Source organism: Phocoena phocoena, chromosome 1 (assembly GCF_963924675.1).
Source record: "Phocoena phocoena chromosome 1, mPhoPho1.1, whole genome shotgun sequence".
NCBI lineage: Eukaryota > Metazoa > Chordata > Mammalia > Artiodactyla > Phocoenidae > Phocoena > Phocoena phocoena.
Genome location: NC_089219.1, coordinates 158929108 through 158942175, shown reverse-complemented (window position 1 = coordinate 158942175; position 13068 = coordinate 158929108). Strand labels below are relative to the sequence as shown.

General features: G+C 36.0%; 1 protein-coding gene across 3 annotated transcripts in view; it reads left to right on the top strand.

Moving 5' to 3' along the window:
• CEP170 (centrosomal protein 170) overlaps window positions 1-13068 on the top strand; it is a 144725-nt gene that overhangs the window by 60319 nt on the left and 71338 nt on the right. For all 3 annotated transcript variants that reach the window (XM_065874726.1, XM_065874741.1, XM_065874733.1), the window contains one exon: window positions 4206-4284. In XM_065874726.1, the coding sequence (XP_065730798.1) occupies window positions 4206-4284 (79 nt within the window). The remainder of the gene's footprint in view (window positions 1-4205; window positions 4285-13068) is intronic.

Sequence of the window (13068 nt, the reverse complement as noted above, 5' to 3'; positions counted from 1 at the left end):
GCATCCTGTAGCCTACATACTTTTCAGTGAATACATACACAGTTAAATTATTTTGGAAAGCACTTATCAACTAAACTCAACTTATAAATAACTACCTGTGACTACTTCCACTCTCACTTCCTTTCACCCTACCCTAAAATATACTCCCAAGTTACCTAGGTCCACACTTGCTTTTATTACTACCAGAAATGAGGTTGTTCTGCTTGGGGAAGCTGGAACTGGTTCTGTAGCTGATGTGATAGTAGGCTATTTCCCTGCAAGCCCCTGGAAGCTTCTCTTTCTATGAGATCCCTTGTTTGCCTTCAGTTCTTCCTGCCCCCTCTATGCACTGGAGTACCTGCACCTCTCTGATAGTCACCATTGACCTTTGCCGCAGCACTCCCATCCCATTCCACCTCACCTCCCTGTTTTCCAGCCCCTGCTGTGTCCCCTTTCACACTGGCGTTCCTGCAGCATCAGACCAGTATGGCATAGAAGGAGGAAGGTATGAAAGGAGTGGTTAGGGGAAGAAGACGAGACTTTTCTCACTGACAACATGATTGAGGTAGTTGTGCTGCTGGCCACTCCATTCACATTTCCCAGAGCATTAATGCAGTACATGGTGGTTATATGATTTTATACTGTCAATTATGTGATTTATTTGTATGTAAATTAAATAGATATTTATCTGGTTTGGTTTGCTTCTCTGAGGTTAGTGGTTTGGTTGGGGGAGTTTGGGGAGCTGGCTTGGCCTGGCTTGGGCATCCAAGCTTCCTTGATGTGCAGAGAATGAGGGATTTGTAGTTCAGAGAGCTGAATTTGAATCCCAGTAATTCTGCTTCTGAACTCTGAGAGCTTGATTGTTACTTTGCACCCTGTGCCTCGTTGTCCTCACCTGTCCTACCTATCAGGTAGAGGTGTGATCAAATGATGTTGACATAAGAAACAAAACCTATTTTTCTTTCCATATCTAATTTATTAAAATGCTTCATAATTGATTTATTTAAGTGATTTTTTTTCCTGTAGCCCTTTGAAATTTTCTCTCCTTCTATAATTTTCGACTATCAGGAGACTTTTTGCTCCCAAGTGTTTTCACTTAACATTTTGCGAGCTGAAACTTCGTGTCTGGCTCATATTTCCTGAGCCTTTTTAGACCTTAGGGAATATTTCTGTCATAAATGCCAGCAGGTTAAAATTATGTGTCTCTTAATCTCTGAAAGTACCTGGTACATATGTTAAAAACAGTAGGTGCTTAACATTTAAGAGAGTCAAGCAATAAGCTTTGAGTGAATCTTAGAGCTCATCTTAGGCCTTTTGAGTAATTATGGTATTTTAGGTTGAGATAGTTTTAAATAAATTGGCTTAGAACTGTGGCATCTCTCTTATACCATGTACCTAATTATTTATCTTCTGCATACCAAACATCAATTAACATTTTCTTTTATTCTTCTCTTTTCCATCATTTTCCTCAGCTTTTCTCTTTTGTAATTAATATAGAATATTTTGGTAAACTCAAGATATGTCTTAAAACACTCTAAAAATGTTCGTTTGGAAATGAACCTGAAATTAGAGTTTATAAATGCCTGAAGCCTTTGAATTTTCTTTGTATTAACATTTCAGTCTTTCTGTGAAGGATGTGAGGAACTTGTTATTTAGGATTACTCATAAATCATACTAATGTGTGATCTTGAGTTTTAGCAGCATTCTGCTGTCTCCTTATATCTGGAATAAGATTGCAACTTCTAATTTTTTTGTTTGTTTTTGATAGATTTAGAAACTGGTATTCTATGACATATTACAAAGTGCTAGCTGTGCAAAGGAATTTGAGAATATGATCGTAATAACCCAATCCCCTTATATATTTTACTGTATAACATTCAGGACCCTTCTAAATTTCCTCATTATGGAGGGAACCTTCCCAAGTAAGGTATTGTGGCCATCTCAAATCCAATAATATAAAAGATGGGAAAAAATGAAATTTAAAAGGGAAGAGTAAAGTAATTTTTAAAGTTTCAACTTATTAAAGAAAAACATATTGGGTATTTATATGATGTTCGCATTCCAGGCAATTAAGTATAACATTGTTCTATGTTTTATAAATCTAGAGAATTCTAGGTCTTTTAACTTCTAGTATGCCAGGAAAAATAGTCATCACCATTAACCATCTGTGTCCAATGGACCTCTTAAGTCTTTTTACAAATAGTTTACACAAGTAAGAATTAAAAGATGAGAGAACAACTTGAAATTTTAATAAAAATGAGGCATGACAGACTCAAATTTTTATTCCATGTTTTCCTGGTTTTGAAAGGTACATAACATGCAAAATGGGTATTGTTCTTTGAATGCCACTTACTGTTCATTAGCTGTCATGCCTTCTCTGGGATATATATCTATTTTATAAATGTTGATTTCAGATTTCAAGGACATCTCTAGCTAGTTCTAGGTTACCATTATTTCTAGTTTTTCTTGCTCTTGCATTATCAAAATGCATTATTTTTAAGACTTTGACATTTTAAAATTTTAAGAGGAAAGTCATCTTCTTTTTCTTCCATAATTGTAAAACAGTACAACAGTTACAAGATCAATTCAATAATTTTATTTCTACGTTGTCTCTTTCCTTCTAGTTACCTTTGTATAGATACCCGCCTTGATCATTTGTCCACTTACATACTAAATCAAATGAGTATTGAAACACAAACACTAAAAAATGAGAGAAAACTCAAAATTTCTTTTAAAATACAGAATCATCAGTTTTGTGTTAAAAAATATTGCATGATTCTTCTTATTGATTTAGGCTAACTGGATGAAAAATATCTTAGTTTCTTTTTGACTTTGGAAACATTCTTCTCTTATCAATTCTTGTGTTAGGGAAAATTCATCTAGGGTTATCTTCATCTGAAGACGCCTGGTCTGATATTTTGCTTACGTTATTATCATTTTATCATTGTTATTATAGTCAAGAGTGCTGCTGCTCTACTTTTTGTATTTACCTTATAATTGTGAAATATCTTCCTGTCTTTTTTTTTTTTGCCTTTATGGATGTTAAATAAAAAATTCTGAATTCTCAGTTGTGCTCTTTGATAGCTTAAAAAAAAAAAGACACAGATGGTGTCTCCAGATGTCTTTTATATCTTCTTGGGAAGATGGTGCAATATTTTGGGCCGTACAGTAAGAAACCTAAAGGTTGATACAATAGTAATGATTTATTTCACAATTGCATCATCCATCTAGCTCTGTGCTATTTGCTGCACTAGCCACTAGCCATGTGTGTCTGTTGAGCACTTGAAATGTGACTAGTCTAAAAATAAAAAGGTAAAAAAAAAAAGTCTTCTTAATTTTCATATTCATTATTTGTTAAAATAGTACTATTTGGGATGTGTGGGTTAAATTAAAAGTATATTATCAAAATTAATTTCACCTCTTTCATTTTGCCTTTTTAATGTGCCTACTAGAAAATTTAGTAGTATATGTGTAGCTTACGTTTGTGGCTTGCAGTGTTTCTGTTGAATAGTGATGTTCTAGGTAATTCCATTCTTCTGTTATTATTTTGGTCATTTTCAACAAAGTTAGAAGTAATTGATAAGTTCAAATACTTACGGGATGATGATGATGAAACAATGTTTCAACATACAGAAAAAATAATGTATCTATAACATATCTTAGATTCATGTAAGGGTCCTATAAAGTATCTTAAATTCATAAAAGGGTACAAAGGACTCGTTGGCAATTGTAAAATAGAATGAGTTTTATTCAGTTTTTTTAAGTAAATTTTCTTTTTGTTCTTTGGAAGACTTCTAGGAATAAAAATAATGAAACCTCAATCCTCACAGATAATTACAGTTGTCCAGAAAAGTTAAAATTGAGTCCAGTGGGCCCTGATGGTATATCGAGAGCTATATTATATTTTACCCTTTACAATTTCTAGCTTCGGGTCAGAGCTTTTCTTGACGTCGTTTTTAGGTGCCTAAATTTGTCGTAGCAGCATAGTAGATTCAGAGGAACCGCACCCTGGTTCTTTGTGTGTTACTTGTAATAGTAATAAAGGGCTTAGTATGAAATCATTTATTAGCCTATAAGATGCAGGGCGCATTTTATGGTGATACACAAGCTGTATTAGCCACCATTTGATATACACTGTAAAGCATAATGTTTGAGTATTTGCTTGTCTAAATTTTAATAATTAATACTTCATATATTAACTTAACATCTTTTTTTTTCTTTTGTAGACTTTTGTGAATGATGTAAGAATTCCAGAACAAACTTATATCACCTTGAAACTTGAAGATAAATTGAGATTTGGTTATGATATCCTTACTGATTTTGTGCATTTATTAAATTTATTCAAAAATCTTTACTCTGGTATAAATTAACATTTCTTGAGACATAAGAATTCATAATATAGGCATGCTGGAAGTCTCTGTGCCCTTCCAAACTAAAATACATGTTTAAAAATAATACTTTTTTTTTTTTTTTTAGTTATAATGCCTGTTCCTAAAAATAATCCTGGAAAAGTTAATGGACTCTTTTTTTCTCCTCACTCTGTATTATAGTTTCAGCAGAAGTATCCCTGCAGTGCTATTATATATGTAGTTTGGGTATCAAAGAATGTAACTGGGGAGAGGACAGAGAGTATGTAATAGTAGCCCAGCCCAGGGATTTTTTTTTTCCTGGTTAAATGATAATGACACAGGTCAGCCTCCAGGAGGAATGTAAAGAATTTAACCCTATCTTTCCTTCTGTCCCCACTTTTACTCCATTTTATGCATTCCATCTCAGTTGCCTTCAATTCAAATTTTTCCATATCCTGTGTCTTCTGAGACCCACGCTCCCTGATTAAGTACATTATGCATTTAGCGTCTATTTAAAATTCTTTTGTTTGAAAATAGGATGCTAAGAACTGAAGAAGGATATGATGGTGTTCTAGTAAAGAATCACTAGTGAAGAGAAGGGACATGATTGGATGAAGATGAAAGCATTTCTAGTCATACAAGGCAAAAAGCTTTGTAAAAAGAACTTGTTTATATTTAATTAAAATACAGATATTACACATTATGCTGAATGGTTTTTTTTCACTTTTAATTTTTTCATTTATGGCATTTATCTGGACTTTGATATTAAGGAATTTATCAAAAGTACTGGCAACTTGGATATACTTTTATCACTGTAGTAGAGAAAATGTCTCAGCTAAGTAGAGCTGATACTTAGGTAAAGTAAATGTACTGATACTTTAAAATTGTTCCTAGAGCATAACTAGTTTTTATTTTAGATTTAACTTAAAATTTATGAAAAAAATAGTTTTGTAGCACATCATATAACCTTTATACTTGTAGAGCCAAAGCAGCATGTGAAAAGTGAAACCATTAATACCTTTGATTTGTATATTTTAAATCCTTTAAAAAATATGTATCACGTAAAATGATTAGGAATTAGCATTAAAGCTTTGATTCATGGGTTATTTCTACCAACATAAGTTTCATCAAAAAGTAAATACAGGTATATTTTAAATTTAAGTAACTCAATTCATTTGACATCAGCTGTTTCAAAACATGAGAAAATAGTAGGAAATTTGTGTTTCAGTAAAACTCTATAAAGTTTACTTTGAATTTTAAATCAAGAAGAAGCTATTGAGAATCAACTCATCTTTTATAGATTGTATAATGATTTCTTAATAGAGAACTAATATTTTCTTACATACTTGCTCACAATATTTCTGTCGAAAATTCCTGGGACAAATGTTTTGTTCCCAAGGACTTTTTCAGGGCTGTAAATCAGTGTTGAGCCAGAACGACTACCGAGATCCTCAGGTTAGGCTCAGTTGATTTCATTATTTAAAAATAGCATCTCATATTGCTTTTGATTTTTGAGGATTGTGTATAAATGAACATTGGGCTGTTTCAGTGGCAGAAATTTTATTAGATAGGATGAACTTTTAAAAACAAATTTATTTGTTCTGATACCAGACTGAAGTCACTATCATGCTTTATTCATAATTAAAATTAAGTTTAATAGTTAGCTAGTCTACAAACTGTTACACCTTGTAGTTGAAAACTGTTTAATTAAAATGCCACAGCAATAGAAAGAACATTTTACCATGAATTGAGACTGGAACTAAGAAACAGAATTTATCTGCCCAAAGTTCTTTTTTCTAACCAGAGAAATTGATTTGGAAAAGCAAGTAGTGAAATATCCAAGTTTAAGAAATGACTATAAACTCAGGAGGTATAGTAAAATGCTGCAGTAATCAAGATAAACTTCAGAAGGAGGTAATATATCTCCAGATAGCCAGAGATGTAGCAGGTAAGCAAGCCTAAGTTCATTTATTTTACAATTATTTATTAAATGTCTCCCACATGCCAGGCATAGTCCCTGCAGTCTGCGGTACAGTACTAAATAAAACAGACCACAGTTTCTGTCCTCCTGGAGCTTATACTTTAATGGGGTTGGAGGGAACTGACAGCACGCACAAAAAGGATAATAGAGGGAGATAAATTCTGTGGAGAAAAAGTGTGAATGGGAGACAGAGAGCTACTGCTGGTGAGTGAGAAGTTATAATTTTAAAAAGGCTGGGCTTCCCTGGTGGCGCAGTGGTTGAGTCCGCCTGCCAATGCAGGGGACACGAGTTCGTGCCCTGGTCCGGGAAGATCCCACATGCCACGGAGTGGCTAGGGCCGTGAGCCATGGCCGTTGAGCCTGCGCGTCCAGAGCCTGTGCTCCGCAACGGGAGAGGCCACAACAGTGAGAGGCCCGCATACCGCAAAAAAATAAATAAATAAAAATAAAAAGGCTACTCATGAAGACTTCACTAAGAAGCCAGCAATGGAGCAGGTAAAGACGCTGGCCTTATGGATCTATCCGGGGAAACTGCTCTTCAAGCAGATAGAAGAGTTAAGTGCAAGACTTAAACCAGGAGCATGTTTGCCATATTTGAGGAACAGCCTTAGAAGTCAGTGTGGCTGGAGCCAGTGAAGAGTAGGAGAATATGGGGAGCCAGAGTGTATCACCCTAAATAGGCCACTATAAGAATTTTGGTTTTTATTTTAAGTGAAATGGGGAGCCATTAGAGGGTTTGATCAAAGGAGTGATGTGATAATGACTTACATGTTTAAAAGAATCCTCTGGTTACTCTTTTTCAGAGACTAAGGGGTTAAGTGGGCAGCGGTGAAAAGAGGGAGACCAGTTAGGAGGCTGTTACAGTAGTTGGCAGTAGTTCCAAGTGAGCAATAATGGAGGTTTGGACCAGGGTGACAGAAGCAGAGGTAGTGAGAAATGATAGAATTCTGTACATATGTTGAAGATGGAGCCAGTAATGATTAGACTGGATGTAGACTAAGAGAAAAGAGTCAAGGATGAACCCAAGACTATACAGTTGATTTAAGCAATTAGAAAAGTGAAGTCAGACAGCATATCCTGTGGGTAGAGCAGATATTGTGGAGAAAATGGGAAGAATATTCCCCCAAATCCATTTAAATTTGGTTTAATTGAATTTGGTTTAATCGAATTTTGCTGTTACTGTTTACTTTTTGATTTCTGCTGTCTTTATTAATTTCTTCTAGGTGAAAGCTGAGATAATTCAAGGATCTTTCTTTTCTAATATAGGCATTTAGTGCTATAAAATTTCCCCTAAGTACAGGCATACCTTGGAGATATTATGGTTTCAGTTGCAGAGCCCTGCAATATTGCAAAAAGCCAGTCACACAAATTTTTTGGTTTCTCAATGAGTATGAAAGTTATGTTTATGAACAACATTGGAGTCTATTAAGTGTGCAATAGCATTATGTCTAAAAAATTTGTATATACCTTAATTTAAACATACTTTATTGCTAAAAAATGTTAACTATCATCTGAGCCTTCAGCGAGTCCTGATCTTTTTACTGGTGCAGGGTCTTGTCTCAGTGCTGACGGCTGCTGACTGATCAGGGTGGTGGCGGCTGAAGGTTGGGGTGGCTGTGGCCATTTCTTAGAATAAGACAACAGTGAAGTTTGTCACATCGATTGACTCTTCGCTTCAAGAACAATTTTTCTGTAGTACACAATGCTGTTTCATAGCATTTTCTCCACAGTAGAACGTCTTTCAAAATTGGAGTCAGTCCTCTCAAATCCTGTTGCTGCTTTATCAACTGAGTTTATGCATTATTCTGAATACTTTGTTGTCATTTCAAAATCTTCACAGCATCTTCATGAGGAGGAGTTTCCATCTCGAGAAACCATTTTCTGGGACTTCACTGGTGGTCCAGTGGTTAAGACTCTGCACTTCCAGTGCAGGGGGTGCAGGTTCGATCCCTGGTCAGGGAAGTTCTGCATGCCGGATGGTGCAGCCAAAAAACAAACAAAAAGAAACCACTTTCTTTGCTCCTTCATAGGAAGCAACTCCTCATGCGTTCAAGTTTTATCATGAGATTGCAGCAATTCACTCACATCTTAAGGCTCCACTTCTAAATTCTAGTATTCTTGCTGTTTCCACCACATCTGCAGTTACTTGTTGCACTGAAGTCTTGAACTGCTCAAAGTCACCCATGGGGGTTGGAATCAACTTCTTCCAAACTCCTGTTAATGTTGATATTTTAATCTCTTCCCATGAATCATGAATGTTCTTAACGGCATCTGGAATGGTGAGTCTTTTCCAGAAGGTTTTCAATTGACTTTTCCCAGATCCATCAGAGGAATCACTGTATATGGCAGCTTTATGAAATGTATTTATTCAATAATAAGACTTGAAAGTTGAAATAGCTCCTTGATACATGGGCTGCAGAATGGATGTTGTTAGCAGGCATGAAAACAATGTTAATCTTGTACATCTCCATCAGAGCTCTTGCATTGTCATGGAGTAGAAATATTTTGAAAGGAATCTTTTTCTGAGCATTAGGTCTCAAACAGTAGGCTTAAAATATTCATTAAATCATGTTGTAAACAGATGTGCTGTCATCCAGGCTTTATTGTTCCACTGACAGAGCACAGACAGAGTAGATTTAGCATAATTCTTAAGGGCCGTAGGATTTTCAGAATGGTAAGTAAGCATTGGCTTCAACTTAAAGTCACCAGCTGCATTAGTCCCTAACAAGAGAGTCATCTTGCCCTTTTAAGCTTTGAAGCCAAGGCATTGACTACTTCTCTCTAGCTATGAAAGTCCTAGAGGGCATCTTCTTCCAAAGAAGACTGTTTTGTCTACACTGAAAATCTGTTGTTTATTGTAGTCACCTTCATTATAATTCTTAGCTAGATCTTCTGGATAACTCGCTGTAGCTTCTACATCAGCACTTGCTGCTTCACTTTGCAATTTTATGTTATGGAGACAGCTTCTTTTCCTTAAACCTCATGAACCAACTTCTGCTACCTTCACACTTTTCTTCTGTAGCTTCCTCACCTCTCTCAGCCTTCATTGAAGAGAGTTAGGGCCTTGCTCTGGATTAGACTTTGGCCTAAGAGAATGTTGTGGTCTGATCTTTTCAGACCACTCATACTTACTCCACGTTAGCATGAGGCTATTAGCTTTCTTATCATTCATGTGGTCACTAGAAGAGCACTTTTAATTTCCCTCAAGAACTTTCCCTTTGCATTCACAATTTGGCTGACTGGCACACGAGGCCTAGCTTTGGTTCTGTCTTGGCTTTTGACATGCCTTCCTCACTAAGTTCAGTCATTTCTAGCTTTTAACTTAAAGTGAAAGATGTGTGACTCTTCATTTCACTTGAATATTTAGAGGTTATCGTAGAGTTATTAATTGGCCTAATTTCAATGTCATTGTGTCTTAGGGAATAGGGAGGCCTGAGGAGAGGAACGGAACGGCCAGTTGGTAGACCAGTCAGAACTTGCACAACATCTGTCAATTAAGTTCACCATCTTACATGGGTGAGGTTCATGGTGCCCCAAAACGATTACAATAGTAACATCAAAGATCACTGATGACAGATCACCATAATAAATATAAAAATAATGAAAACGTTTGAAATACCGTGAGAATTACCCAAATGTGATACAGAGACACAAAGTGAGCAAGTGCTGTTAAAAAAATGGCTCTGATAGACTTGCTGGGTGCAGGGTTGCCACATACCCTCAGTTTGTGAAAAACAATATCTGCAAAGCACAATAAACGGAAGTGCAATAAAACAAGGTATGCCTGTACTGCTTTAACATGCAAGATAGTTTCTAGTTTCTCTTTTGATCTTTGCATCATTGGGTTATTTAATCTTTGTTACTTAGTTTCTAAATATTTGGAGATTTTTCCCAGAGGCTTTGTTATTAATTTCTAATTTAATCCCATAGTGGTCAGGAACATACTATGTATATCTCAAATCCTGTCCTGTCACCCAGAATATATCTAGTCTATCTGGGTAAATATTCTCTATGTACTTGAAAAGAATGTGCATTCTACTGTTTTTGGTTGGAGTATTCTATTAATGTCAGGCCAGGTTAGTTGGTAGTGTTGTTCGCATCTTCTGTATTATACTGATTTGTTGTCTACTTGTTCTATCAATTTTTGAGAAAGAGATATTGAAATCTTGGGCTATAATTGGGTTTGTTTCTCCTTGCAGAAGTTTTTGCTTCATGTAATTTGAAGCTCTGTTATTAGTTATGTAAACATTTAGAATTATTGTGTCCTCTTGATGAGTTGATCCCCTTTATAAAATGACCTGCTTTGTCTGTGATAATAATATTTTTTGCTCTGAAATCTGGTTTGTCTAGACATTCGTTTTGGATTGGTGTTAGCCTGGAATATCTCTTGCATTCTTTTACTTTTAACATATTGTCTCTACATTTGAATTAGGCAGCATATAGTTGGTCTTACTATTTCATTCAATCTGATCATTTCTGCCTTCATTTGGGGATTTAGAGCATTCACATTTAATGATGTGGTTAGACTTAAATCTATCATCTAGATATTTGTGCTCGATTTGCCCCATTTTTTTTTCTTTTTCTCTTAATTAATTTTGGATTATTTGAACCTTTTTTAGGATTTCATTCTGTCTCCTTTGTTAGCTTATTACTGTAGCACTTTTTAAATATTTTAGTGGTTGTTTTAAGATTTATAATTTTATCCTTAATTTTAAGCTGTATCTTCAAGTGACATTATACCACTTCACGTATAGTATAAGAGCGTTACAGTAGTATACTTTCATTTCTTCTGTTCTGACCTTTGTGCTATGGTTGTCATACATTTTATTTTTATATATGTTACAAATCCCATTCTACACTGTTATCAGTAAAACATCAGTTATCTTTTAAAGAGATTTAAATAATACGAAAAATATCTTAAGATTTTTATGGCCATTGTACTCTTATATCTTAAACCAATGTAGCTACCATTTCTTGTGTTCTTCATCCTTTTTTATAGATCCATGTTTTCATCTAGTATCATTTTCTCTGTAAAGAACTTCCTATAATATTTCTTATAGTATGGCTTTGCTGGTGATGAATTATTTCATCTTTTTTATGTCTGGAAAAGCTTCACTTTAGTTACTGGAAGTTACTTTTTTTTTATTTTTTATTTTTTTTGCGGTACGCGGGCCTCTCACTGTTGTGGCCTCTCCCATTGCGGAGCACAGGCTCCGGATGCGCAGGCTCAGCGGCCATGGCTCACGGGCCCAGCCGCTCCACGGCATGTGGGATCTTCCCGGACCGGGGCACGATCCCGTGTCCCCTGCATCGGCAGGCAGACTCTCAACCACTGCACCACCAGGGAAGCCCACTGGAAGTTATTTTTGCTGGGCATAGAATTCTAAATGACATTTCTTTTCTTTCAGTTACTTTAAAGTTGTTGCTCCACTCACTGTATTCTCACTTGCATTGGTTCCCTTTTCCCCTGGTTTTGAGCAGTTTCATTATAATGTGCCTTTGTGTAGTTTTCTTTATGTTTCTTGTGCTTGAGGATTTTTGAGCTTCTTGGATATGTGGGTTAATACTTTTAATCAGATTTAGAAAAAATTTCAGCCATTATTTCTTCAGATCTTTTTTTTCTGTCCTCCCTATTTTTTTTCCGAAGACTTCAAGTAAATGTATATTAGGCTACTTGAAGTTGTCTCCTAGCTTACTGAGGCTCTATTTATTATTTTTTAATAATTATCTGTTCTCTCTGCATTTCAATTTGGGTTATTGTTTACTAAACTTTTCTTTGGCTGTGTCTAATCTGCAATTAACCCATCCAGTATAGTTTTCAGCTCTAGAAGTTCAATTTGGATTTTGTTTTTGGTATCTTCCAAGTCTCTACTAATTTTTTTTAAACAATATAATAACTGTGTTAACATGTTTGTTGACATCTGTGTCAGTTCTGGGTCAGTTTGGGGTTCTTTTTGGGGTTTTTTTTTGTTTTTTTTTTTTTTGCTGTATACGGGCCTCTCACTGTTGTGGCCTCTCCCGTTGTGGAGCACAGGCTCCAGACGTGCAGGCTCAGCGGCCATGGCTCACGGGCCTAGCCGCTCTGCGGCATGTGGGATCTTCCCGGACCGGGGCACGCACTCGCGTTCCCTGCTTCGGCAGGCAGACTCTAAACCACTGTGCCACCAGAGAAGCCCCTGGGTCAGTTTTGATTGATTTTTGCATTCACTGTAAGTTTTGACTGAATGGCAGACATTGTGAATTTTTACCTTGTTGAGTATTATATGTATTTTTGGATTCCTATAAATATTTTTGAACTTTGTTCTGGGAAACAGGTTACTTGGAAACAATTTCATTATGTTGAGTCTTGCTTTTAAGATTTGTTAGGCTTCTAAGATTAGTCTGGGGTTAATTAATTCCCCACTACAGAGGCAAGGTCTTTCTGTGTACTCTGCTGTAGGGGTCAGCAAAACTATTGGTAAATCTGACTCTCAGGCTGTATTTGTAAATAAAGTTTTATTGGCACACAGCGATATACACTCACATATTTCTATGGCCGCTTTTATACTACCACAGCAGAGTTGAGTAGTTGCAACAGAGATCATATGGCCCTTAAAACCTAAAATGTTTACTGTCTGCCCCTTTTTAGAAACAATTTGCCAATCCCTGCTTTATCCAGTGGCTCGTGATACATGAGGTTTTCCAGCTTGGCTGTTGTAATTAGACACTATTTCTGGCCCTGCTTGAGCACTGGGCACTCCAATACTTTCAAGTGGTTCT